Genomic DNA, 26,528 nt, shown 5'->3' with positions numbered 1-26,528 from the left:
TCAGCACAAACACATCCATCTTTTAACTAAAGTGATATTTATTGAGTCATTCTGTCTAATGAGATGCAGATCTCTGTCCACTAACATCCCTTAAATTTAAATAAATGTTTGCATTCCCAGCTCTGAGGCCACATTTGATCTAATGATCTCCGTGGCAAGAGTTTGTTTTCAAAATGTTGCATTATTATGATATTAAATTGCTATTGATACATGATAAATTATTGAAATCCCGTAGGGTAGATTGATATGCGTCATTAGATGTTTGCAGCTAAGACAATCTGCATCAACATGTTAAATCACTACACTGTCTCTCCAGTTATCTAATAGTCAGACTCAAACCTAAAAAATCCATTCTTTTGATGGGTCCTTAAATGCCTCAGTAAATCAATGCTAATCCTGTGACCTCAAAGGTCCCTGTGGAGCCAAAGAAGAATTTCCTTCGAGAGTTTTTTTGTGTGATCTTTAAGCCACAGCTGTCAGTATTTAGGTAAAAGCCAGATCTGGGAAAACTAATTAGCTATACATTAAGGCGATGGGCACAATAGATCTGCTTTGTTAACTGATTTGTTTTGTTGATCAGGTCCTGATGCAGCAACAGAAGAGCAGAGCGTTTTACCGTATCCAGGCAACCAGGATGATGATCGGAGCCGGCAACATCCTCAAGAAGCATGCCGCTGACCAGGCCCGCAAGGTGAGATCCCCTCATATACCTACACACAAGCACACACACGTGCACCCACCCACACATATACCCACACACCTGAAATTGACATCTTAGGATCACATTGCACCTGACATTGTATGCTTATATTGTGGGTGTATGTGTGTTTTTTAGGTGGTGAGCAGCCATGAGACCCAGGCCCAGGAGGACGACCCCCACACCATCAGGATGGAGTTTGAGCCCTCTTTGTACCAGTGTTTTGAAAACTGTGGCTCCCTGAAACTGTCCGTTGCCAGACACGGAGGAGACCCTGGAGTTACTGTAAAGGTGTGTGTGTGTACGTGTGTGTGCGTGTAGTGTGTGTGTATCACTGTAATAATGCATCAAAGACCATTCAGAACAAAATTTATATTGAACGAAAATCTGTGTGTTTGAGGTAGAGATGCCAAGAAACACTCGGTCAGACAGAAGCAGACACCAGAGGAAACAAAAATTCATTGGACTCACATCTTTGGCACATTTCCTAGTCAGGGTTGCATCTCACTCCTCACATGTTCTCGAATCTAGAGGCTTTGCGCTTCCCTGTTCTCTTTGCGGTTGGATGCTGCTAAAGGGGTAGAAATGTGTGGATAGTAAACACAGTAGTAAACACTTTCCAGATTTTTAGATTTCAGCTCAGGATTTAACCCAAAGAAAACATAACTATTTGCAAAGGCTCATTGATCCAGGACTTAGCAGTAGCCTGAATAGGAGGTTTTCTTTCAAGTCTCCTGCAGAAAGTCTGTTTCAGTGGAATGATATCTGATTTGTTCACTATTGCTGCAGAGGCTTTGCAAGGCTGTGTCTCCTCGAGTCTTCTCATTGTCTCCATTTTAAAAAACACAAATCAAAGTAATGCACATAGCCACTGATCTTCATAAAAGGTTTTACAAAATTTGCACAATGAATGCAATATTCAGTCCCCTTTGAATTGCACTATAGTGACTCCAGAGGAAAACGTCAAAGCCAAGTGCTCCACTGTGTTAGTTACTGGAGTTGTCAGCAGCCATTGGGCTGATGGTGTACAGTACAGTGGGTCTTCAGTGTTGTTGAACACAGCTTAAACTGAAATTCAGGTCTGAGACAGAGCAGCAAAGTTTTAACCTGGAAAAGTAAAGCAATGAGCTAAAATGCCACACAAAGAGTGGCCACGAGTGAAGTCAAGTGATTCACTGAGGGTTGACAGGTTTCACTATTTCCATTTCTTTCCCCTTTTAGGTTTACATGATAATGCTACATAAAACATAATAATGGTAGGTTGACTGGATTAGCTGGTAACTGAAAAGGAACATTTGGAGAAACCACCAATAAAACCATCATAATACCAAAATATTAAATGTGCTCCTTATATCCAGAAGAGCTTGGTAATGCTTTATTGTAGAAAACAGAGGTTGCAAGGACCAACACTGTGATGTATCTGTAATTTAAATGGTGAAAACATTCATTAAATTTTTGAGACAACACACATTTCCACATTTCCAAGGTTAAAGACAACACAACGTCTTCACATACTTTTATTATCATGCGATGTATTTAGGCCCATTTTTAATCTACAATTTTAAAACCAACACTCATCCTGCCTGATACATCTGCATTTTCTTTTTTAAATTAAACCCCAGTATACAGCAGTCCCAGCAATATCAACCTGCTTAATGGCTGCATTCGAAAAAGATCTTTAGAGCTGTGTTGCTTATACACATTTCATGAAGAGCTTAAAATAGAGCAGAGCCACAGAGCACCACCAACACTGAGTCACAGATTCAGCTTTGCCCATCAGCAGCCACAGATTATTTTGAAGTAATCTGAATGTTTTCTCCGTTTATATAACAGCTGCCTGAATTTGATCACTATTATCTCAGTATAAGTAAAACAGATCAGTTTTTAAACCTTTGTGTTAGTTGGAGGGGTTAAAACCAGTCCTCTGGAGAGAGGACGGAGAAAGGACAGGATACAGCGAAAGTTTTTATCTTCAAAGTGTTTATTATCTGGCTCTATCTGACCAGAGGGTTCAGTTTAATGAAGCTGTTTTTCTTGTTCTTTCACCCTCTGTTTCCATCTCCCCAAATGTGGTCCCCTCTATCTCTCTCTTCTTTTCTCTTCTCTCCCTTTATGTTTATCTGTCCTTTTCATATCTGTTCACTTCTGATTCATCTTTAATGGCTTTTTTTCCCCACTGTGTCTCTCCCCCCTCATCTCATACCATTTCCTATCTATGCACTCATATCTCCCCCAGGTGGATTATCGCACAGAGGACGGCACAGCAAACGCAGGTTCAGATTATGAGTTTGCAGAGGGGACACTGCTCTTTAAGCCTGGAGAGACTCTCAAAGGTAAAAGACAGTGACAGCTAGAATTTATGACATGTTTTGAAAACACATGTCTTTGAGACTGAGGCTCAGATGTAAAAAAAACAAAAAAACAAACACTTTGTTTGGTTTATTTTTTATTTATTTCAAGCCACCATCATAACTGCTCTGTATGAAAATTATTTTTTCAGAGATCACAGTGGGAGTTATTGATGATGACATCTTTGAGGAAGATGAGTATTTCTACGTCCATCTCAGTAACCCTCGTGTGGTTAGTTATCCTGAGATTGGCACTGCCCCCCTGGATGCCAGTGCCACCCCCAAAGCCGTCCTTGGTAACAACCACACAGCAACAGTGACCATCTATGATGACGATCACGCAGGTAAAAACAAGTGCAAATGTTTTTTTGTTCTGTAACTTTTTCATGCCTTTATATTTTGTATTCAGAGATTACCTCTCTTCTTATTATGTATTTGCCATTGCATTTTCCTTTACAATATTCTATCACACTGTTAAATATGTTGTCGGTTATCTAATTAAGCAAGTTAGTCAGTCAAAGCTCAAAGCAGCAGGAAGCTGTGTAACCTCGGCTCTTTGAGGTTCACCATGTAAAAGTAAGGCAGGTAGGATCACACAAACAGTAAAAGCTAACTGCCTGTATGGTGGTTGGAGTAGAAGTACCGAGTTGTTCCAAAACATTTATGTCTAAATCAGGTGTCCATATGAACTGTGATCATTACTTTGGTTAACGCAGGTCTAATTCTAGTTCCAAAGTTTAATTCTTTTTAGTATAAATTCCCTTCTTTTGTTAATCTACCTCCATAGTAACTCAAAAAGGAAGCTCTGTTAGAGACACACAAAGAGGGATTTTTTTTTAGCAAAAAGACCAACTTTGTGAGATTAACTCAGACATCTGAAGCGTAAAATGTACATTTTTTTAAATATGCACATTAAACGGAACCATTTGCAATCCTGTTTTGCTTGATCTTAATTTTGAATCCACGTGAATCTGTTGCTTTGTTACACTGTGTACCCTGTGGATATTCACTAAAAGGTATTACAAAATCTCAACGGTGCCACATTTTCATTTGCAGGACTTTGATAACATCCACAGAGAATTAAAGTGCGGGAGAATCAGAGGAGAGGAGGCGTTTATCTAATGCTTATTATCTTTTATCTAGAGAGAGTGGGTGGCAATCTATTATCCTCTCACTATATATACTGTGTACCTTGGAGAGCAAGCTTGCAAGTGAGAGTGTAGGTGTCCATCAACCCCATCTTTGATGTCTTTCTAGTGTTTCGCTCTTGTAAAGTACTGTTGTTGCTTTTTCTTTCCCAGGTATCTTTACCTTTGAGAGTGCCAGTGAAAGGGTGAGTGAGAGTGTAGGCATTATGGAGGTGAAGGTGCTCAGGACTTCGGGGGCCAGAGGCCTGGTAGCAGTCCCCTATCGTACTGTGGATGGCACTGCTAAAGGAGGGGAGGACTACGAGTTGGCTGCAGGAAAGCTGGAGTTTCAGAACGATGAGACTATGTAAGTAGAGCGATGTGGTCTATGACCGTTGTCTCAGCTCATTCTTGACATTTGAATGCTTCTCTGATGTGAAGAAGTGGTGTATCTTACTATTTTAAATTTGTATGTAGAGACAGTTTGCACAGGCTGCTAGGGTGATGTTGTTACTAGCAAAGGTGACCAGCAGGAGACCTTGGATAAAAACCTGTTGCATTCAAAAAGATTGGTTATCTATTACTGAAAGGTGACTGACATGTATTTGGATAGCTAATGACACTTCCCTCTCTGTCTTTCCTCTCTGTCTGACTCTAATTTAGAAATGTATGTGTAGGTAATTGATTTTTTTTTTACATGCAATCACACTCTAAATGGCTCTAGACATAATAGTAAAAATTCCTGTTTTCTAGGTAATCTACTTGCATTAAAATACTTGCGTACATGTTTGTACACACATACACATTTACAAAATGTCTGTCACGTCCTTGGGCGTTTTTAATATGCTGATGCTAGCAGTGTTAAATTGACCAGTACATAAAGTGGTTGGGAATGCAGTTCCTCAGCACCTCCTGGGGCCTATAAAGCAAGTGCTCACTGTGTGTGTGTGTGTGTGTGTGTGTGTGTGTGTGTGTGTGTGTGTGTGTGTGTGTGTGTGTGCGTGCATGCGTGCGTGCGTGCGTGCGTGTGTATGCGTGTGTGTGATGGAGTGAGTGTGTGGTCTTATGTATCTGAGGACCAATTAGACTTTCAGATGGAAGGAGTGAGGACATAAATGCAAAGTGGGGAGCTTTTAGCTTCCTTATGATGCTGCATCATTGACAGAGTTAGAAATACAGTTGAGGTTGGTCTTTAACAGCAATCAGTGCTAAATGATTAAGATTAAGACAGACAAAATATTTGAGTATCAATAAGTATCTTAATACCATAAACAATACCATAAAATGCGTATGTGTGTGTGAGTGCGTGTATTTGTGCTTGTGATTCAAAGGATGGCAAGTGTGGCAGGGCCACTTAAAAGCTGCTCATCTGTATCTTTCCTTTAGGGAACGACTAAGATGATAAGTTGTGTGTCTTCCTTTCAGGGCTGTGGAGAGACCTTTAGGGGCAGTTAATCAAAATTAAAAAGGGCACATACAAAGATTCTAACACACCACACATACATTATTTACAGTATAAGCTGTTGCTATAGTAACATGTATTCAACCAGAAAGTACCAAGAATCTTACAATAAACCACATCATACAATTTTATTGTACAAGTGAACTGGTATTTGACAATTCATTTTTACACTGTCAAAACAATATCTATAAAAAATGAATAACTTACATTCGAATTGATTTAGAGTATTATTCAGAATGATGAACCCGATTAACAAAAGTTTTCCTCACCATATATTTACAGAATCACTTATATATGCACGGATTATTATATTGGTCAACCGGCACCTCACAGGATTAACGTTCTACTTTGTTTTCATTAAAGAACTAGAACCAGGATTATTAGATGTAGAATCTATTCAACGTCATCTTTTCACCATAAAATTGGTAACAAAAAAAGGACCAAACCCTCCCTTTTGCTATGACTGCTTTCTTTCCCAATCACCACCTGGCCTCTGCTGCAGGATCTTCTCCTACATACAACCTAAATTTTTCTCTGATTCATGTCTCCTCTATCCTCATTCGTCATTTACTCTGAAATATTAAACTCCTCTATTTAAAAAATCTGACAGTAAATCAAGTAGTTTAATCAGATACACACACCGTTAATTATAGTTGTGAAGTAATAATTTAATATGCTGTGAGTTCAGGTTAGGAACTGAGGAGTTACTCTCAACCTAAAATTAACTTCTGACTCCCTGAAGGGAACAGAAAGGATTGACTCTGACAGCTCAGTGTTTTAGGTCTTTAACTCTCACTGCTCCTGTTGTGCTTACAGTAAAGAAGGGTGCTTGGGTTATGAGCACAATTAGCTTCACTGAGCTTCTCCATGTTAACAGGAGACAGACACCCTGACGTGGGGGTGTAAATGGTTCAAAAATGAGTGATCATAAGATTTGTAGAAGACAGTGAAGTAGATCGCTGCTGTTCCAGATTCTACCAACCATCTGACTGCAGCTGAGATCACCTGTTGTTGTCTGTACTGTCTAAAGGATTAGGGTAAAAAAACTAATCCCTGAACATCTCGATGGCTTGATGGCTTCTTGTAAAACAACATACTGGCAGCTGACGTTCCTCTTTGTTAAGTTATTCCTCAGAGGAATATTTAGACGCATTGTGTGAGCCTCTACCCACGTTTTCTCCCGCTGGGTTTCTGCTGCGTCCCCAGGAGCAGCAACTGTAAATGTGCAACTTTGTTAACCAGGGCAAGTCAACGTGAAGGTTAAGGGCTGCTGTTCGGTATGTACTATAGTTTGGATTGATAGGTGCTACAGTAGAAACAGTGAATTTTCACACAAATCGCATGGTGTGTTTGTGTGTGTGCGTGTGCCAGACTGGAATTCAGTTAATGGTTTAATGGACAAGAAGCCTTCCGTCTGATACCACCAGGGGGGGTACTGTGTAGAAATGGACAGAGGTGGAGAGGAGTGAGAGATAAGAGGAAGATATACTTCAGAATCAAGGCTGCCCTCTGGTAACTCGGTACTAGGCTGTAGCTGTTGTGTCAGTACAGGAAACGACATAAAAGGCTGATGTGAATGAGGCTGAGACTGCAGCAGATTAGATTAGTGGGAACTGCCGGCTGTGGGATTCTAAAGATTTTTTAACCCCTATGACATGGAATCCTTGCAAAACAACGAAAAAATAAGCAACACTTTTCACTTCCTCGGATGTGTGTGGGTTATCAATGCCAGGGTTATCAAATACATGTCCATTCCTAAGTCTTACTGCGGTTTGATTAGGACACTTCACCAAGCAGTGTTTGTGTAAAACCTAGTGATTACAATGAATTCAACACATTACAATGACAAACATTTAGCAAAAAAATATTCTCCTAAGAAATTAACAAATATTGTGCACAGTGTGCACAGAGGAGCAACTCTGGTTTTTGAAATGTGAATTGGTAGTGATGGGGATTGAACTCTTGAAGAACTCTTGAATGAGACACATTCGGTGTTTGCCAGGTTTGTCCACAAACTAAATGAAGTTTGTCAAATCTTGCAAAAGAACAAAATTAAGCTGCCAAGAAATTCTCTCTCAGTCACTTTTAAAGACACACTAATGGCATCACCTATGCCACTGTCATTCTGTCAGTTGGACGATTAATTTTGTTCCAGACTGATACAGCTCAACAACAACGGAAAGAATAAAAACATGAATAAACGTAGGTACAAATATCTGTAGTTCCGTTATAGCATGATGTTTTTATAAAAGACCATACAGATAAAAATGTCCAATATTTAGTTTTATGACCAAATACCTGCAGCATTAAGCAAAACAACCAAACCAAAGCTTTTAATGCAGATTAGCAAATGTAAGTATGCTTGTGAACGTTTTAACATGCCAACATTTGCATTTATCTCACAGTCTCACAGAATTGCTGCATTGCTCCAGAGAGCTCTTGCATGCAGGCTTAAGGTGGCTTACTACCTCCCTCATTATCAACATCCCACAAGCTCTTGTTGTTGTTGTTTGCCTTCATTTCTCATTTCCCTAATCTATGTCTCCACTCATTCACACTGCTCTCTTTCATTATATTCATTACCTTCATTATGTTTATTTCCTCATGTCTTTTCTTGCTTTTACTCCTCTCCTCATCTTACTCAAATCCCTCCCCCCCCCTCCTTCCCCCAGATTAATGTAAATTTACTTTGATCTGCTTCGCTCATCTGTGTCTGCCCTCACTCCATTTACATTTCATTGTCTCATTAATTTTTTTTTTTTGACCTTCAATTTCCTTTCTCTTCCACGCAAGTTGATTTCCCGCTTGTTCCCTCTCTTCCTAACCTTCTTTCTACGATTACCTTCCTGTCATCTCATGTCTCTCCTCCCTCCTGTTATCCTTTGCCCTTAAACACATCCCTGACTCCTCTTCATTTGCATCTTCCGCCCTTCTACCGTCACCTTATTTATTTTTTAACATGCTCTGACTTCTCTCCCCCTATTTCCTCCCCATTCCACCTGACATATTTTCATCTTTCTCAACTTCCTCCTCTTCACCTCTTTCCCCTTCCTTATTTGATCCATCTTCTCGTCTTATCCATTCATTCATCTTTGTCTGACCCTTTACTTAAAGAAAAGGGACTTACTGCCAAGGCAATTTAGCTGGAATGCCACACATACATAAATCTATTCTCTCTTGTTAGTCCTGCCCTACGTATCTTTTGTTTTACTCAGTCATAACAGTTTTATTTACAACTTGGTCTATTTTATGCCATAATGCATCTCCATTATAACCCCTCATGTTTTGTGGAACAAGCTGTCTGAGGTGTTGGATAAAGATAGGGTGAACAATGTGCTGCTAAAATATTTGTCAGATTCTAAAAGGTGCTGGAGCAGAACTGAGAAAGATGAGAGAAAGAGAATAAAGAAGGAAGAGGAAAAAAAGGACATTTCGCTTAACAAAGAAAAAAAAATTCCTTTTCCCTCTGTTTCCCTACATGGTCAGAAGCTAGGCTTAAGCTGAGTGCTCCCTGCAGCTGAAAGAGACTTGACATGATGTTCATTTCTACTTAAGCACAGTAGAAATTTGCATTTAAAGGGGGTAGTAACCAATATTAAATGTAAATGTCTGATGATTGGTCATAGAGGGACTGCTGAATGTCTAGTGTGGCTTTGAAACCTTGATGATCAGGGACATGGACAGTTAAACAACTGAAGTTACCGCTTGTTTTTACAGCTAACCCTGGACTACCCACTGCTGATTATCTGGATCGGGTGTGTTTACTCTGGGAAGCTAGAAGATACTATCTTAGGTGAGCTTCTGGTTGACTGAACACACCCGATCCAGGTAATCAACAGTAGGTAGTGCAGGAATTGAAAGCCCTTACTGAAGACTGTATTCAACATCATCTTCAGAACCATGGACAGCACTCATTAACAAGTGTGGATATTTTGGTCTTTGTGCCTTTACATTTGCACATTATTTGAATTCCCCAACTCAAGAGCAGTGCACCACCCCTGTCATTCAAAAAATGATAAATGTAGTGTAGCAGAAATTGAGGATGAATATTTATGTGTACTGTACATTTTTTATTGTATGTTTTTATATTCAGACTGTGGGCCTGACCTAAATAGGAAAAAATCTAATTGTCATTTCCGAGCAACATTGCAATTATTTCCTTCCTTAGTTTAATCCCACCCCACCAGGTGTCGTCCTGCCCAGCTACCACGGGCCACCATGATGCCGGTGCCAAGCCTGAACTAAATAGGAGGGTCTCAGCAGAAAGGACATCCAACTTATGCCAAATCTAGTGAGTTTTACTCACGTAAAAACTCATGCCAAGTCAACGTGCGGAACACGTTCTGCTGTCTCGACCCCTAACGGGATAAGCCGAAAGATGTTGATCTACATTTTTTAAATTGAATAAAGAGCTTTGGATTTTAAAATTGTTAAATTGTGATATCAATAATAAAACAATCCATTAGTCCATAACTACACATTCAACGGAAGGAGTAGAGGGAAGAGTGGGAGAATTCAGAGCCATAAGGAGGGAAGAGAAAGGAAGATGTCTGTTTTATAACTTAGTAAGGAAGCAAGAGTAGAAGTGATGGGGAGACACAATAAATCTGTGTGTCCAAGTACATCATTTTCTCACTTTTTGCAGTGTCACTCTGTGGGAAATCATAAATATACATATACAGCACTGTGAATATATATATATATATATATATATATATATATATATATATATATATATATATATATATATAATATATATTTACTCACTCGCTGGACTCTTATTATATACTGCAGGGATGAATTAATATTATCTCTGTTTAGCCAAATTATTGCTTTTTTATTTACCCCTCCTTTGTTCACGAACAGAGCCAGTGAGTCTCTGTTGTCTCTCTTTCTCTGTCTGACTTCTTAGGTCTTTAGTAAATCAGAGGGCAGAGTCGAAGACAATGTGAAGTGTATGTGTGTGTGTGTAACAGAGAGAGACAGGCTCAGCAGGTCCTGTTTATTCTTAGCCTTCCTCTGACCTGCAGCTCAGCACAGCGTTACAGCCCAGACACTGACAACTATGTGTTTGCATTTGTGTGTGTGTGTGTGTGTGTGTGTGGTCCTGTCCCCTGGCTGCTCATTATAAATTTCAAACAGGTGTTGCCACCAAACTGTGTCAACACCCATTCAATTATGGTTTTGCCCTGTGTGTGTGTGTGTGTGTGTGTGTGTGTGTGTGTGTGTGTGTGTGTATGTATGTGTACTCACTTTACATAACAAGAATATCTCCAGTGAGCACAAAAAACTTTCAACATGCCCAATGCACATCTCTTCCACATGCACTGAAATCTAAATCTTGAGCTGCATAGCTTGAGTATTGGTCCTTAAATATACTGGACCCAAAGATGGCACCTGCTCACTTGAATAAAGAATTGCTCACCTGGTGCATGACACAAGTTTTTTAGCTTCTGGAATTGCTCCTGAATTGTGTGTCCCCTGACACATACACACAAGTTGTGTTTCCCCCACAGGCAAAAACCCTGCTTTGCCATGACTTCACAAAACTATTTCCTAAACTCTGGGGACATGTTTACCAGTGTAAAACCTTAGTGCACTGAAGATCAAAACCTAAGCTTATTTGCAATTTGAGGGATCTTGTCAAGTTTTATAGATATCTATTTGATAATTATTTTTGAATTTCTTAACACTTAAATTCATATTGTGTGTATAACTGTAGTTGCCCTTTTTACACCAATGAAACCCTCAAATATGCCTTATGATAATGCGGGCAATGTTAGAAAGCCAGACAGCATAAGTGCCAAAAATGGGGTACGGCATATAAACGAGATTTATTCCTCTGCAGTTAGAGTCAACACATTGACCCAACATTAAGTGTGCTCTCTGGCAACAATAATGTTACCTGTGGAAAAACAGCAGGACAGTTGTGGCAGAGCCAGTTCAGCTACAGGTATCCACACCATGGCTTTCTCCAACTGACCAAAAAGTGCTTTGACTGACTGGACAACTGCTCTACCTGCTAACTTGCCACTTGCAAGCGTAAGGGGTGGTCAGCCTCCCTTGTGTCCCCTGACCCTCCATTTCACACACTAGGCAGGCCTCCTGTAGCCACTGCTCCCTCAATCCTCAGATGTTGCATATTTAATTATGCTGAAAAAAGCAGTTTCTTTCTGAATTTGAGGCTCTTTAATTCATCTATGGCTGTCAGTCAAAGTAGGGGGAGGCAAGCTTTGGTGGTCATTTGGAGAACCTTCTATATGCAGTGCAGACAAAGGCACAATTCAACTGGAAGCCTTCACTCAGGGAGACACAATCTGTTCGTTGGCTTTCTAACTGGATGATATAGCTCACTGAAACACTCCCTCAAGTGCACAAGCCGAATTACCACTTTACAATATTGAATTTTATCTACTGTAATCCCAGCATCCTGCCATGTTGTGTTATGTGTTAATGAAGCCTAAACACAACTGCTTAGTGTTTCTGACAAAGCTGTCAGAAGAGCTGTGATCATACATTAGCTGCTGGTGAAGAAGAAGTCTGCCTGTACGTTTTAAACAACACTTTCTCCCTTTGGCGAGATGCTTTTTGGAATTGAGAGATACACAGGAAATACAAGGAAAGTGTTAGAGTGCGAGCCTCTGTTTTTGTGTATGTGTGGGCGGGTGTGTGCGCGTGTCACTGTGCTTGTAAACTATTTGATATTTGCAACCTGTTTCTCCGTCTGTCACCAAAGTAGGGTGACTAACCCAAAGCTGTTCCCAAAATAAAACATCCTTTGAACTCCAAATCCCCAAGAGCTATGCTCTCTATGTGTGCATAGGGTGTGGAATAATGAGTGCGCATTCAAGTGTGTGTGTCCTTCTGAGCGTGCACATACAGATGCATTCATGCCCGGGTAAGCGTTTGAGCTTGCGTGCTGCTGCAGGTGCATCTATGTATGTGATTATATTTCCACACAGTCACGTTTGTTGCTCATCTAACCAGTGTCTCACACACACACCAACAAGCACACACTCCTTAGCATTCTGCAAACTATCCGCATGTCTGCACATTGTGCCCTTCGTATTTATTAGTGCACTATTTCATAAATTGTTAATCATTATAGTGAGATTAAATTAGTATGAGACAGCAGCTTAGATTCCACGTGTTGTTTACTAGACAGCAGAATTCATCAGTCTAACTGCTGTGTGTCATGAGTAATGGTGCAATTAACCAATTGTAAAGTAGAAAAACACAAATGTAATGCTGAAAACACTTATTAGTCTTATGTTATTATAAGACTTGCACGAATGTCACACTTTAAAAATGTCAGGTGGTGGGTTGACGTTTGTCACAAAAACAGCATGGCATCCGCTTAGTTAGTGTGGACACTGCTTTCTGCTTTGCATATTGATGCAGCAGAGTTGGCATTACAAAATAAAACCCTTTACCATAGTTAAAAACAACCTCCTACAATACATCTTGAAATTCTGAGGTTCATGATGTTGGATGTTTTATTTCCACATTTATAACCTAAAAACATAAAAACAAAAATTTATTGCATGATAAATCTCTCAAGTGTAACTTTTTTAAGTTGCATTTGTTGATGTTATTTAAAGGCTTTGGATGAGTAAGAACACAGGAATTTGAGATGAGATGACTCCAGTTTGTGTTTTGTTTTATATCGCGATACCTTTACAGTTTTTCAGTCTGGAGCCGGTCTAGAAAAATCCCAGCGCCAGTATATTGTAAACTTCACATACAATATATTGCATAATACAGGTTAAAATGAATGACATTATTGGGAGGCAAACTGTACATTTCTGGCATCTTCACTTGTCCTCTACACACCCCTCTCTTTTCAGGTACAAATACTGTAGCAGCCTGAAAATAGGCAGATAAACACTTTGAAACCCCCACCACCACCACCACCACCACCACCACCACCACCACCATCACCCTCTGTCTCGTTGCCTTCCACTTGTCTCTCTATTCTCCTTAAAATCAGAACGTTGTCTCTGTCTAAGAATGACAGTTTTTCTTCTCTTCTTCTCCTTGTTTGTTGCCGTAGTAACTTTTGATCCCTCCCATTGTAAGGGCGACAAAGAAGAGACGACACAAAAAGAGATGAAAAACAGAAAGAAAGATAGAGAATAAAAAAGGGGAAATTATGGGAGTAGAAAGGGAGCTTTGCTGTCATTTTGTTCTAAGGATTGTTTTTTTCTAATGCCATGTTTCTGCACTGCAACGTTTAATGCTGAGAATGGTGTTATTACACTCCACAGTGTTTCTCTCCTCCCCTCGACTTCATCTCTTATTCCATTCGTCTTGCTTTTATTCTGAGAGTCTAAACATCTGCCACCATGATGCACAGCCATTGTTTTTTGTTCAATTAATAAAGGAAAACATTCATTGGTCAAATACTGTAAATTATATAGATTAACATCACATTTCTCGACAGTCATGGTCTGCATAACAGTGAAAGATACAAATAAAGGAAAGTATAATCCATAATTTCTTTGTATTGTTCCTCTTTTCCTCTCTTTTTTTTCTCTCTTCGACACCCCATCACACACACACACACACACACACACACACACACACACACACACACACACACACACACACACACACACACACACACACACACACACACACACACTTTTACGCTTCTTCTCCTCTAATGTCAGAGCAGTCAACGTTAAGTAGCTTAAGTCAACATCCTTAAACACTTTGAAAGATTTCCTGCGTGTGTGCATTCGTTTCTCTTCATGTGTGTTGGCCTGTGTGCATTATTATATTTCAGATGTGTATGTAAACCAGTGTGGCAGCCTCCTTCTGTTGTTTGCCTATTGATGTTATTCTCTGTACTACAGTAATTCAGCTGCCGTTTCCTCACTTGCATACACAACTCCCGGGCACCTCTGGCTCCCTCTAAACACAATTTTAACTCATTTCTAATCCCTGCCTCTGGCTCTTGTCTCTCTGCCTCCCTCTCAGTTTCTTTGTTTTGGAGAGCTGCTGTTGAATAGCAGAAAATTCAATTGATTTGTGGGTCTAAGACGAAACCTACAACCTGACAGTTGAGGCAGCAGTTAAGGATTTTACAGTACTGGATTAGACAGGTAGACTGAAAGGTAAAGTTGTTGCGAGGCTAACAAACAAAACACCTTTCAGTGGAAATGCTTTGAAATGCTAACCTTGCCGCCTCTGCCTGTGTCTGGCTGCCTTTTTTTTTTTTTACCTGCTGTTGTTGTTTCCCATTTCTCTCTTTCTCTTTGTTATACAGTTCTTCCATTTAGCATCCCTGTCACTCCCTGTCTCTGTTCTCTTTTCGTGTCTCATTTTGTGCCTCTTGGCCCTGGATTTTCCCCTGTGGTTGTTTTTTCAGCCTTGCAGTCGCAGCAATTTTCTCTGCCAAGCATACACACACTCCTCTAAACACACCCTGTGGTCAGAGTCGATCATGCCCTCACACACACGCACAGTAGTACTTGTACACACTGACTCTTGTCAGTGAGTCCCTGTGATCAAACCCCTGTGGACTGCACACACCCTGTAATCACACCCTGAGCTGCAGTAACAGTCTGCTGGTCCGCCGCCCTCCCATGCCCATGATTGAAGCTTACAACAGGGGACAGAGACACTAGCTATACCACCCCCTACCATGCCCCCACCCTGCCACGCCAAGACCACATTAAAGGCCTCAGTGCTGGGTTCCCTAACCACTGAGGCCGGAGTAGAAGCTCCAGGGTGGGTCAGCTGGAGAACTGCTTTTCTATGTATTTAGTATGACTGCCACTGTGCCCAGTTTTTAACGCTTTCTCAGCAGGATGACTGAATTAACTGCCGCATGCATGGAATGGGTTCTAGGGATTTTATAATATCCCAGTTTTATACCTCTAAACCCATCGGGCATGTTTGTGATGAGTGGTAGCTTCTGTTTTACACCACCGTTTCTGTTGTGAACAGGCTCCCATAAATCCACAGTTTCCTCTGGGTGTGTTGTGTTTCTAAGATAAACTTGAAGTGTGTGTGTTTTTTTTAAATAGCTCTTCTATCCTGCCAAGATCTGCCATTAAAAAAGACAGATTTTAGCTCCATGTGTACTGGATGCACAACCCCTCTATTTAAATTTATGTGGTTGTGTTCACCTCTTTTAAAAATAAGAAATAGGATCTTTGAACAAGGTTCACAGATTCAGATATAAAATTCTAGCTACTCATTTGAGATTCTCTTTTATGGTTCCCATTTCTTGTCCTCGGTTGCCAGGTGCTAAAATTTAAACATATTGCTTTGATTATTGTTTTTGACATACAACACGGCATCATCACATTCAATTAGAGTAGTGATTCCTCTTTGTACATAGTGACAACTGCTGGCAATATTAAACTAACCACACTGAAAAAATAATGTAGGTTCACACTGTAAGGTATATCTAAAGATTTTACACCAAATATAACCCATTTTCAGATTGCAAAAAATGGTTAATGTGATGCAGTCAGGTGCAATCAGATTAAAGTGCAGTTTAAAAAAGGGTGGTTGGATGTTGAATAAAACAATTTCCTATATTTTAGTCTCTGAAAAGAGGTTAATTCTAGATGTAGGTGACGATAATGACAGTGTTCAATCAGCAGTATTTTATTCACAGTGCCTTTATTCCATCACTGTATTTTTGCACTAAAATAACTAAAATAATTACAGTTTTCCATTCAGGTTCTGAAGGAAAATGTATTGCAGGAAATAAGATGGAGTAAAGCAGCAACCTTCAATATAAAGAGTGACACAGCAAAATTAATGTGTGTTGCTTTTAAAAAAATGCTTGTTTCTTGAAGGATGGTCTTGTTGGACCAAGATGATGGTCGGTGGTTGGACAGAGCCATCAGAGAGCATCTGTCAGCCTAGTCTTTGTCACGTGTCGCACACTGTCGGTGCTAGTCAGACCCCTGTTGGCCACTTTTTGCCAAATTGGACTTGGTTGGTGTTAGTTCTTCGAAGACGGCTTGGTTTATCATGGCCTTCAAGATTACTCGCTGTTGTAGTTTGAAAACTATTGGGTGGCCAGAGATCTGCTAACATGCTAACCAGCCTGGAAATGATACAATACAATACAACGCTACAATGCAATGAAATACAATACAACACTGTTTTCTCTTTGCACAGCCGCTCTGTCATATTCTCGGTTACAAAGTTTATCACTTTGCTAATATCCATCTCACAGAGGACAGAGATCGGTAACGACTCACATCAGTCTAGAGGAGACCCACCTGATTGGATGTCAGCCCATAGATTGAGAAATGACTCTGACATGATGGATGCACAGTGCCATGGAAGATGAGCCAGTTCCTCTCTAAACTAGCTCAGGGTAGTCTGGTATGATCCCCGCGTGCGCACACACATGTACAAACGTGGTACACACAGTGATGTCAGAGTGATTAAATCACTGATAGCTTGCGGAGCAGACAATGCGACTCACACAAGCGCTTCATCTTAACTCACATGTCTCACCCCTTCCTCTCTCTTTCCAGTACAGCTCTTCTTTGTCATTGTCTTTCCTCCATCTGATTCCATTCAACTCACTGTCTTACTGTCATCTTTCTGTCCTATGAATGTATCCTATTCACTCCCTCTCTCATCAGGTTTTTCTCCAAACTCCCATCCTCTCCATCCTAACACTCTGCCTTGAGCTGCTGCCTTTCCTCAACATTTCTCTATCCGTCACTTATCCTTCTTCTCCTGTATTAATCTCTCTATTTCTTTCTGCTCTCCAACTCAGTTTGATTCATCTTTCCACCCTGTCATCTTTACACTTTTATTCTTCTTATTGCAGATATCTCCCACTTCATTTTACATGATGATACATAATCCCTTGCTGTTTAATCATTCACCCAATCTGTTACTTCTCACCTCTTTTGCTCTATTTTGCTTCAACGCTTCTTCATGACACGTTAACGTTTGCACTCCACTCTATCACTTTTTCATCCTTCTTTGCTCTAAATTCTTTATCGCTCTTCTTCCTTCTTGTGTGTGTTTCCGTGTGTGAATTTTAATTCCAGCTGAAGGTTTAACAATGGGCATTTTATAGAGCGTTTAAAAGCTCACACTTTTTTCATAAGCAGTTGCTAGTGTACACCATTCGTTTGCTTTGTCTTTTTATTGTTTAATGTCAATGCATTTATGGCACAGTAAAGTTTTGTAAAGAGACAACTTTCAGTTTAATGGTCAGTAAAAACTAATACATGGCAAAATTGCAGGTGAGGGTATCAGGGGAGATAAATATGCATGAGAAGGAATGGAAAAATATGAACTAATTAAAATGATATATGCATTTATTTGCATATATCATGACAATGAAATATATACATGTCATTGTCATGACATTGTCATACATGTCTGACAAGCATACTGTAAAACATCTTACAGAGCTGGACTCAAGTTTGTTTTTGTTTGCTTTTGCCATGTTGGGATCTGTGATGAGAAAATGTAGACACAGTTTTATTGGATGTAGCTTCACCTTTACCTTAATTTCCCCTGATGATAAAAACAAAAAAACTCTCATGACCTTCAGGTTATAAACACATTTACAGGTTTTGTGAGGGAGAGATAAAAGACGATAGATGGACGAAGGGGGCACAGGAAGAGAGTGAAGGTGTCAGAGGAAGATGAATAGGCTAATGGACTGGCAGTAAATGAGACCACAGGAAAGAGAGAAGGAGAAAGACAAATGGTCAAAGGAGGTGGGCGAGGCAGAAAGACAGACAGGGACCAGGTCACAGGGAAAAGAGATATCACCCTGTGAATCACTGGTTGACAGGACAAGAAGGAGAGGAAAGGGCAGGTGGAAGTGGAAAGAGAGACAATGGGAACAATTAATGGCTGGAAGGAGGGATACGAAATAGGTAAATGGGAGAGGAAGAAGGGAGGAAAGAACAACGATGAGAACGACTTCAATTGGTAAGACCAACTGTTCCCTGCAGAGTGAAGGAGATTTAGGGGAGGGAAAGAGAGGAGTGGTAATTTATTCTGTGCCGGGGGCAGTGAGCGATTTGGCGTGTGTGTGTGTGTGTGTGTGTGTGTGTGTCTGTTGGCAGTGGTTGCCATGATGAAAAATGTATATCTATCCCACTCTTAAAGGCCCTCAGCGTGAGCTGCTGATGCCAGTCACTCAAACTAAGGTGTCATTAGCCAAAGTTGTCCCTTCTTGTGAGGACTGCTACTAACCATCCATTCTGTGGCCGTCCACCAGTGGGTCAGCCATCACAAACTCATACTGTGCAGCAAAGTACTGTCTAAACATTTGTTTTAAAGTTCCTTGAAGATCAGGACTGGATTGCTAAATGGATAAAGTGGACAACAGCCCCACATTATGCAACATTTCTAGCCTTATGTTGCACTTGTCCCAACTTCTTTTAGATTTGTTGCTGCCTCAAAATTCAGAATGATTTTTTGTTCCAAAAAATAAATTTTTCCCAGCTTTTCTATAAATATTTTATTTAATATTTTACTATAGATATATAGAGAAAAAAAATACTTTTACATAATTGTTTTTTCCCTTTTCCTAACTTCCAAGTTGCACACTTTCTAGCCATTTGGAACTTCTTTGAAACTGTGAAATCATGCGCAAGACAAACAGCAAAATGCACATACAAAATGCAGTGAGAAAGGTTATGTAAATAGATTCAATAAAGATTTACAAAAATACTGAACAGAATAATTATAAAATTCGAAAGAGTGTGGAATACAAGTTTTAAGCTACTTGTGGGGAAAAAATACGGAGATTAAACGTCACAACACAGAGGCATGTGACATGGAACTGTACTGTGAACCGTTTTCAAACAGCTTAGTTCTTGATGGGAAACCCCTATTTGACCAGAGCATAAATATATGATGAGCAGCGTTAAAACGTACATGAAAACATAGAGATGAGAGAGAAAGAGAGAGCAGTGGAAGATAAAGAACAAGCGATGACACCAAAGAAAGAGGAAGGATGAGTCCCTTATTTATTTATCATTGTCAGCTTGTTTCCCATCGCTTTTTCACCCATGATACAAAAGGATGGATGAGTATTTTACGATCAAGTCATTTCAAGTGTAATTATACAGCACTTTAAAAGCAGTGTCCTGTTGACCAAAATACCTTAGACACACAAAAAAAAGACCCATAATATAGGGCTGAGCATTTCTATTTGACCTTTGGTGCCTCTAAAAGAAACGAGCTCTATGATCCGTCAGATCATCGAGCCCGATGGATCTTGCTGGGTTGTAGATGAATTCATGTGTCTGTGTTTTCTGAGTCTCTCCTTAGTCTCCTGCAGCCCTCACTTTCTTTGAAAACATTTTCTCTAGTTTGCCTTTTACTCATTTTGACTTTAATCTCTTCACCTGCAGGTCCCTCCTTACTGGTCTTCATTACATTTAAAGGCTTGTTTCTTTATTTCTGTATGTGATTCCCTCGCTCCTCCTGTCTCAGTTTATCTTTTGGTTTTCTCTTACGTACCTTTCTTTCCCCTCCCATCTATCCTCATATTTAATCATCTACTCGTATATCTGTGCATCTGGGAGAAATGCTAATGGTAATGTATAATTAAGGCTTTGAGGTAGGAGGCAGAGCAGAACTGGCAGCCTTAACCTTTAAACAACATTTTCTGGAACTCAACAAAAACGTCACTAGGACATGGTGGCTGTGGTGGCTTCCAACTTTGAGAGCGTTAAGCCAAAGAGTCTGAGGCTGGTGGTGTGTACTGCGCCCTTTATGCAGTTATATGATTCCAATTAAAGATTTAACATTACATTTAAAATGTCTAATATGGCTTTAAAATGCTTCCAATCAGCCCATTAACATTTAGAAACAGATTTGATAAAAAGAGTAGATTTAAGTTCACATTTAGGCCTGTTTCTCATTCAACAATCATACAAAATTAATTGCAGCCTCGTGCACTTCACTTCATTTTTCTCGTATTCCACCATTGTCCATGAGTGAAATGCTCTTCCTGGGAAGGATGCAAAATGGCTGACAACACACGCTGTTACATAAACTATTACATAAAGTGTTTGGTCAAGCCCCTGACCCATAATGAACGAGCCGCATCGGAAAACTCTCAGCTGACTCACAGATTCATGTGCTCTCATGAGGACGGGCCGTTCCCTTTGGAGGCAAACTGTGATTTGTCTGTGCCCAAAACCCCTTCAGACTATGAAACTGGGATCCTGCTGTATTAGTTTTCTCGCTGTCACAAATTGCACTAGGAGGGAAAACTGCCATGTAAAATGGCAAGAGTCTGGATCTGTCTTTCTCATATGATTGAAGTCATGAGCCTCTAATCTACATAAACTACAGGAAGCTCTCAATCTCACTTCCTTGTACTGTAACTTTCTGGGGGGTTTTTATTAATGCAAAATATATTCATTTGTACATTGCACTCTTAATGTGAGTGCACATTTATATCTAAATAACCTAAAAAATAATCAGATGTAGATTAAATATTTCCCTGAAAATCTGATATAAATGCCTAATACCAAACAGCCCTTCATTTGCATGTGACTGCGAAGGGGGGAGGGGGAGAAAATTGCGGGGTACTGATGATCATCAAGAGAGAGCATGCTTTGCGTGTGTACTCTCATGCAACTATGCATAACGTGCCCTATATGTTGCCACTCTGTGTGTGTCAGCTCCTATCTGCGCTACTCTAGTTTAAACCCAGTGGGAAAAGTCACAGTCGTGCTTACATGCTTTTCCAACGTAATCCAGCCTTCAAATGACCAACAAAATCAAACATTGTCAGTTCTTTGTTCTTCTTCCTTTATCTTCTCTTCCCTCTTCAGTTTAACTTCATTATTATTTCCGTATTTCTTGCAAACACTATTTTCTCATCGGTCTATCTTCCTATCTGCTCCCCCTTTTTTTCTCCACCCAAAAGACTTTAATTATACATAACTCAAGTCAAATAGTGAGGCATTGGCCTGGATGCATGTGTGTATGCACAAAAAACAAATAAACATGTGCAGCTTATGAGGTGTAGGCTATAGGCAACTTTATAGTATTTATGTGTCTGTACTTCATCTTTCTGTCACTATGGTTTCCATGCCAACCGTATTATCCTTCTTACTGTTTAAACCAAGAGTGTGCCAGATTCTAACACCATTCCTCCCTCCATCCTCTCTCATCTGTCAGTCTTCCAAACCCTTGTTCCTCTCTTCCTGCTCAGCGCAGAGTCTTGTATATAGTCTACAGTAAATAGTGTCTGGTTCAGGCACTAAAACCATAGATTTGGCCATTAAAAAACAACATCTCTCAAGTGTCATTAATGGGATTGAATACTGGTGGTCACTATAGGGGGTGACCTGAATTTGTGCCTCTCTGCTAAGTTGTTCTGGGGGTTCCACTACGCAGTAGATCTCTATTGTGTAGGGGCTGGATTATAGTTGAATGTCGGGCCTTTCTTACAGCTGAAAAATGCAAAAATCTCTCTATTTAAATTTTTACTGAGATAAACATTATATGTGGGAATAATGCATTGTGCATTGTCGTCTGAACAGTTGGTTTCTTTCCAGCTACCTGTCATGGAAACTATAATTGAAGTGTGAAAAAATATAGAATGCTTTAGGACAGAGAGGGAGGGAAATATGTGGCATTGCCTCATATGAAGATACTGTAGCTGAAATGATTAAAATTGGAGCTTATCTGTTCTATCAGACACATATTCTTTTGTATAGACACACCATTATTCCAAAACATGCTGCTTTCATGTGGACTATTGTGGCTTTATAACAGGTGAGATTGTAGAGGAGAGAGCAGGAAGCCCTGTAAACAAAACCTCTTTTGGGAGAAAACTAGAAACCTTCCAACACTTTTTTAAGCGTTGTAAGGTAACCTGTGCACTGATGCAACTGAATTTCCTGTGTGAGAGGCAGCACATCCTCTGTCTGAGCTGTTACCTCAGTTGTTTCGTTTTTCTCCTACTTTATTTTCTAGCCCCTTCCTCATTTTCCGGTCCTATCCCGTTTTCTCCTATCTTATAGGCTAATCGTCTTCTTTCCATCTCTCCAGTGCCTATCCAGCTCTGTCTTCCCACACACACCCGAGATACAAGTTTATTACTCACCACAGCTGGAGACCACTTATCACAAGTGTGTACGTGGGTGAGAGACAGGGTGTGTGTTTTGTGCAGTTCACTCATTATGCACCCATGATATCATTAGGAGGGGCAATATTACTGCCTTGCTCTCTCTGTTGGCCTCCATCAAACTGTTTTGTTTGAGTTGTCACAACTCAGACAAGAAGACCTGAACACAGGTTTTATTTTATCCCACCTGCTTGTTTTGAATCTCCCTGTTCTGTGTGTCTGCAAGTGACACACACTCACTTCCCTACTCTGCCTGGTTTGCATGCTCCTTCATGTTTGCTGCTGCAGCTGCATGTGTGTCTGTGTGCATGTGTGTGTGTGTGTGTGTGTGTGTGTGTGTGTGTGTGTGTGTGTGTGTGTGTGCGTGTGTGTGTGTGTGTGCGTGTGCATCAGCGAGAAGGATTCAGACCAGCTCATATCGCTTGATCGCACTCAGCTCTACATTTTTGCCTTGGTGCACTCTTCTATCTCTAAAAATGTAAATGCTGCTCTTGCCCAGAATCCTATTAACTATTATTTTAGCAGTTTTCACACTGATTTCTTTACTTTTGAAGTCCCTCCTGATAGTAGCTGTTGCTCAGTAGAGCGTTTTTCCACTAACCACAGGGCCAGTGGTTCAATTCCCTGTTCCTTTTGTCCACATGTGCCTGATTAAGACATTGAACCCTGAGTTCCCACTTTTTGTTTTTGTCTTTTTTAATTCCTTCATATTGTTGTAATAACCATTTGTTATAGACTACTATAAATACTGTAAGACAGCAAAGCCAGTTGTGATTAAGACCAGTTAAACTAGTCTAACTTACAGCGACTAACTAGCTTAGAAGTTGCTGTAGTGAAATTCATGAAGCTTGTTTTCTTTTCTGAAGATAAATGCTGTATAAGTGGCTACAGTATAATTAATGCTAATTATAATGCTAATGCTAATGTTATAAAATAGAATCTGTATTGGTCGTCATGGAGCCCATATACATTTTCCTGTGTACATTACAATAAATTAACCCATTTCTGGGGGAGCAGTGGGCCACCACAGTGGCTGCCCAGGAGCTAGTGATGAGTGTCTCCCTTAAGAACACACCCTGTGAGTAAGCTGGGACTTGATACTGCAGGCCTCTGCATCCCAGGCTGATGATCCACCCATTGAGCTACCTGTGCCAGGCCACCTCAATAATTACATCTAGTGTGAAAGGGATCAGACATTATGGTATTTTGGTAGCGAAATCCCGTACAATACATCAAATGGTAAACTTTTTGTTCGTTATTGCACATGGTCATTTACAAATAAAGTTTTATTATCATAAGTCATATAGCCTAGCATTTTTCCACTTTGTTTACTCTCAACAACTTCGTCAACCTCATTATAAATATATACAGGACTTACTGTAGCAGCTAAAGATAAATCTCAGATGGTGGAGAAAGAAGCTACACAGATTCTGAATGTTACTGTAGTTAGTAACACATACACAACTCTAAATAAATGGCTATGTGGCTTTGTGTCTGCGTGTTCATCACAGGCTCTTAGCTCCAACAGTTAATTGTGGAAAAAAAAGGCTTTGCTTTAGGAAAATGGTGACCTAGTGGACAAAAACATAGTTCAAGTTTTACACTCTCTTTACAATTTTCCTTTGTCGCAGCTGTTCTGTCACAACTCCATGTGAGACATTTAGAGGTTCTTCTAGATGCAGAAACAGTAAAGCTGAAGTGTGTGTATAAATCAACCTCACTCAAGAAAATGAGTTGTTTGCTGCTGCTTCTTTGTCTCACACACACACACACACACACACACACACACACACACACACACACACACACACACACACACACACACACACACACACACACACACACCTACACACACACGGTCACAACACCTAAAAATATGATGGGCAGACCATCATATAACCGAAACCGAAAACATATGCATGCACAGACACAAACACACACACAAACACACACACACACACACGGGGCCTCTGGTGGTTGTAAATTTAAGGAACTGGAGCCAGAAGTAAATGGAAAGAGATGGAGACCAAAATATAAAAAGAGGTTTTGTCCATTAAGTAATGCGTTATGGTTCTGACTAATCAAATCAAACTGTCACTCAATCATTCATTTCTATAAGAAGTTTGAAGCCACACACTCTGCAGGAATACACAACTTATCCATTAAACTGATTTACAGCTCGCTTGATTCTGCTCGCCGGCGTTTCAATCAACTCTGCCTTTTGTTGCTTGTTTTACTCTGTCACTTTCTTTTTTCCTCTGCCTTCCTCAGTCTATTTCTAGCACTGCGAGCTCCGTGTTCAGGTGTGTCTGTGTTTTGTGTCAGTGTGTTGACAGACCGGAGCAAGAGGCTACTGTCTGACAGAGGAACTTTCTGGGGAGCAGGTGTCAAAAAGTAACAAGGTAGAAATATAGAGAAAAGGTGAGACAGAAAGAGGGAGTGAGGAATCGAGAGAGGCGAGAGGTAACAAAGTTACAATCTACATGCTTTTCTGTTAACTTTTTATCACACACAAATAATTAGTCTCTACACTTTTATTTCATACATTTCTACAATATCTTGTGTATTTGATGATGGAAAATTCCGTTATTGCAGGAAGCTAACATAGCAAATCCATAATGATTTAGTACCCTTCATATCGCAGACGACATAACGTACTGTTAAAAACACACAAAAAAAGAACAAGCTGGTCGGGTGGTGCTGTACTCGAATCCAAAAGTTTGTCCTGAATGATGTGGTATTATGAAATAAATCCTGAATGACAGACTAACTGATGCTGAGCTGTGCTCACTGAGGGCACTCATTTAGTTAGGATCTCGTTCCAGAAAGTGAACATTTGCACAGCTGAAAATGACTAACCAGAAGATTTTTATAAGAACTTCAAATTATGGCTTAGAGTAAACTTGTGATAGCTTACCCCCCCCATTTATACTTTAAATGTCATTCTTAGCCATGGCACTGCTGGATGTATAGTTTCATTTCTTTCTCTGCAAGACTCTTATATGTTTATTCTTTAATTAAGGATCATAATTTTGGTATCACCGTTTGTTGTTGTGTATGATCTAGTCTCCTCATGCTTGTAGAGGCAAATAAACGTAACGCAGAGCATCTAAAACTCATGACCTTCACTAGGCTGTATGGCCCCCATTTAAAGGTAATTGTTGCGTGTTTTGCAGGGATACTGGATGCATCCTATGGGAACAGTTTTGGTACATACCTAAGTCCTTATACCAGTTAGGATTTATTTGCATGTAGAGTTTGATTAAAGACTGATGCTGAGGTAGATGTTAGCCTCCTGTGACCCTGAGCAGAATGAGATATTTATAAAAATGAATGGATGGATGACTTCATTACCAGCGGAAAAAATAATAAAATTAGTCAATACTGAGTAAAACAAGTGAGGGAGAGGAAGAGGTCAAGAATTAACAAGGAACGAGACAGAGATGGAGAGAGGAGAGCACAGACGGGATTGCTGTTCCATCCAGAACCAACAATGAATAATTAAAACCCCCCAGTGTGTGTGTGTTTGTGTGTGTGTGTGTGTTTACTCACATGTTGTCTACATGTGTAAATTGGCCAGATTAATGCATGCATATGGTTATGAATCTCCCAAATGTTTAGTTGGACCATGCCTTCAATGTTTGTGTTCTGTACATTAAGCTGATTTTGTGTGTTTCATTAGTGAACTTTCAGTTAAGCATGAGTGCATAGGGGAATGGCTGTCTGTTCATACAAACAACAATGTGTGTGATGTGCATCTACTGTGTGTGTGTGTGCCTTCTTGTCCCCT

General features: G+C 40.1%; 1 protein-coding gene across 2 annotated transcripts in view; it reads left to right on the top strand.

Moving 5' to 3' along the window:
- The window catches only part of LOC137138346 (sodium/calcium exchanger 1-like), an 85,677-nt gene that overhangs the window by 44,711 nt on the left and 14,438 nt on the right, over positions 1-26,528 (top strand). For both annotated transcript variants that reach the window (XM_067525455.1, XM_067525456.1), the window contains exons 7-11: positions 581-691; positions 836-988; positions 2,934-3,030; positions 3,198-3,389; positions 4,347-4,539. In XM_067525455.1, the coding sequence (XP_067381556.1) occupies positions 581-691; positions 836-988; positions 2,934-3,030; positions 3,198-3,389; positions 4,347-4,539 (746 nt within the window). The remainder of the gene's footprint in view (positions 1-580; positions 692-835; positions 989-2,933; positions 3,031-3,197; positions 3,390-4,346; positions 4,540-26,528) is intronic.

Source organism: Channa argus, chromosome 12 (genome assembly GCF_033026475.1).
Source record: "Channa argus isolate prfri chromosome 12, Channa argus male v1.0, whole genome shotgun sequence".
Lineage (NCBI taxonomy): Eukaryota > Metazoa > Chordata > Actinopteri > Anabantiformes > Channidae > Channa > Channa argus.
Note: the sequence above shows the minus strand (reverse complement) of the source record. Positions and strands in the feature narration are given on the sequence as shown.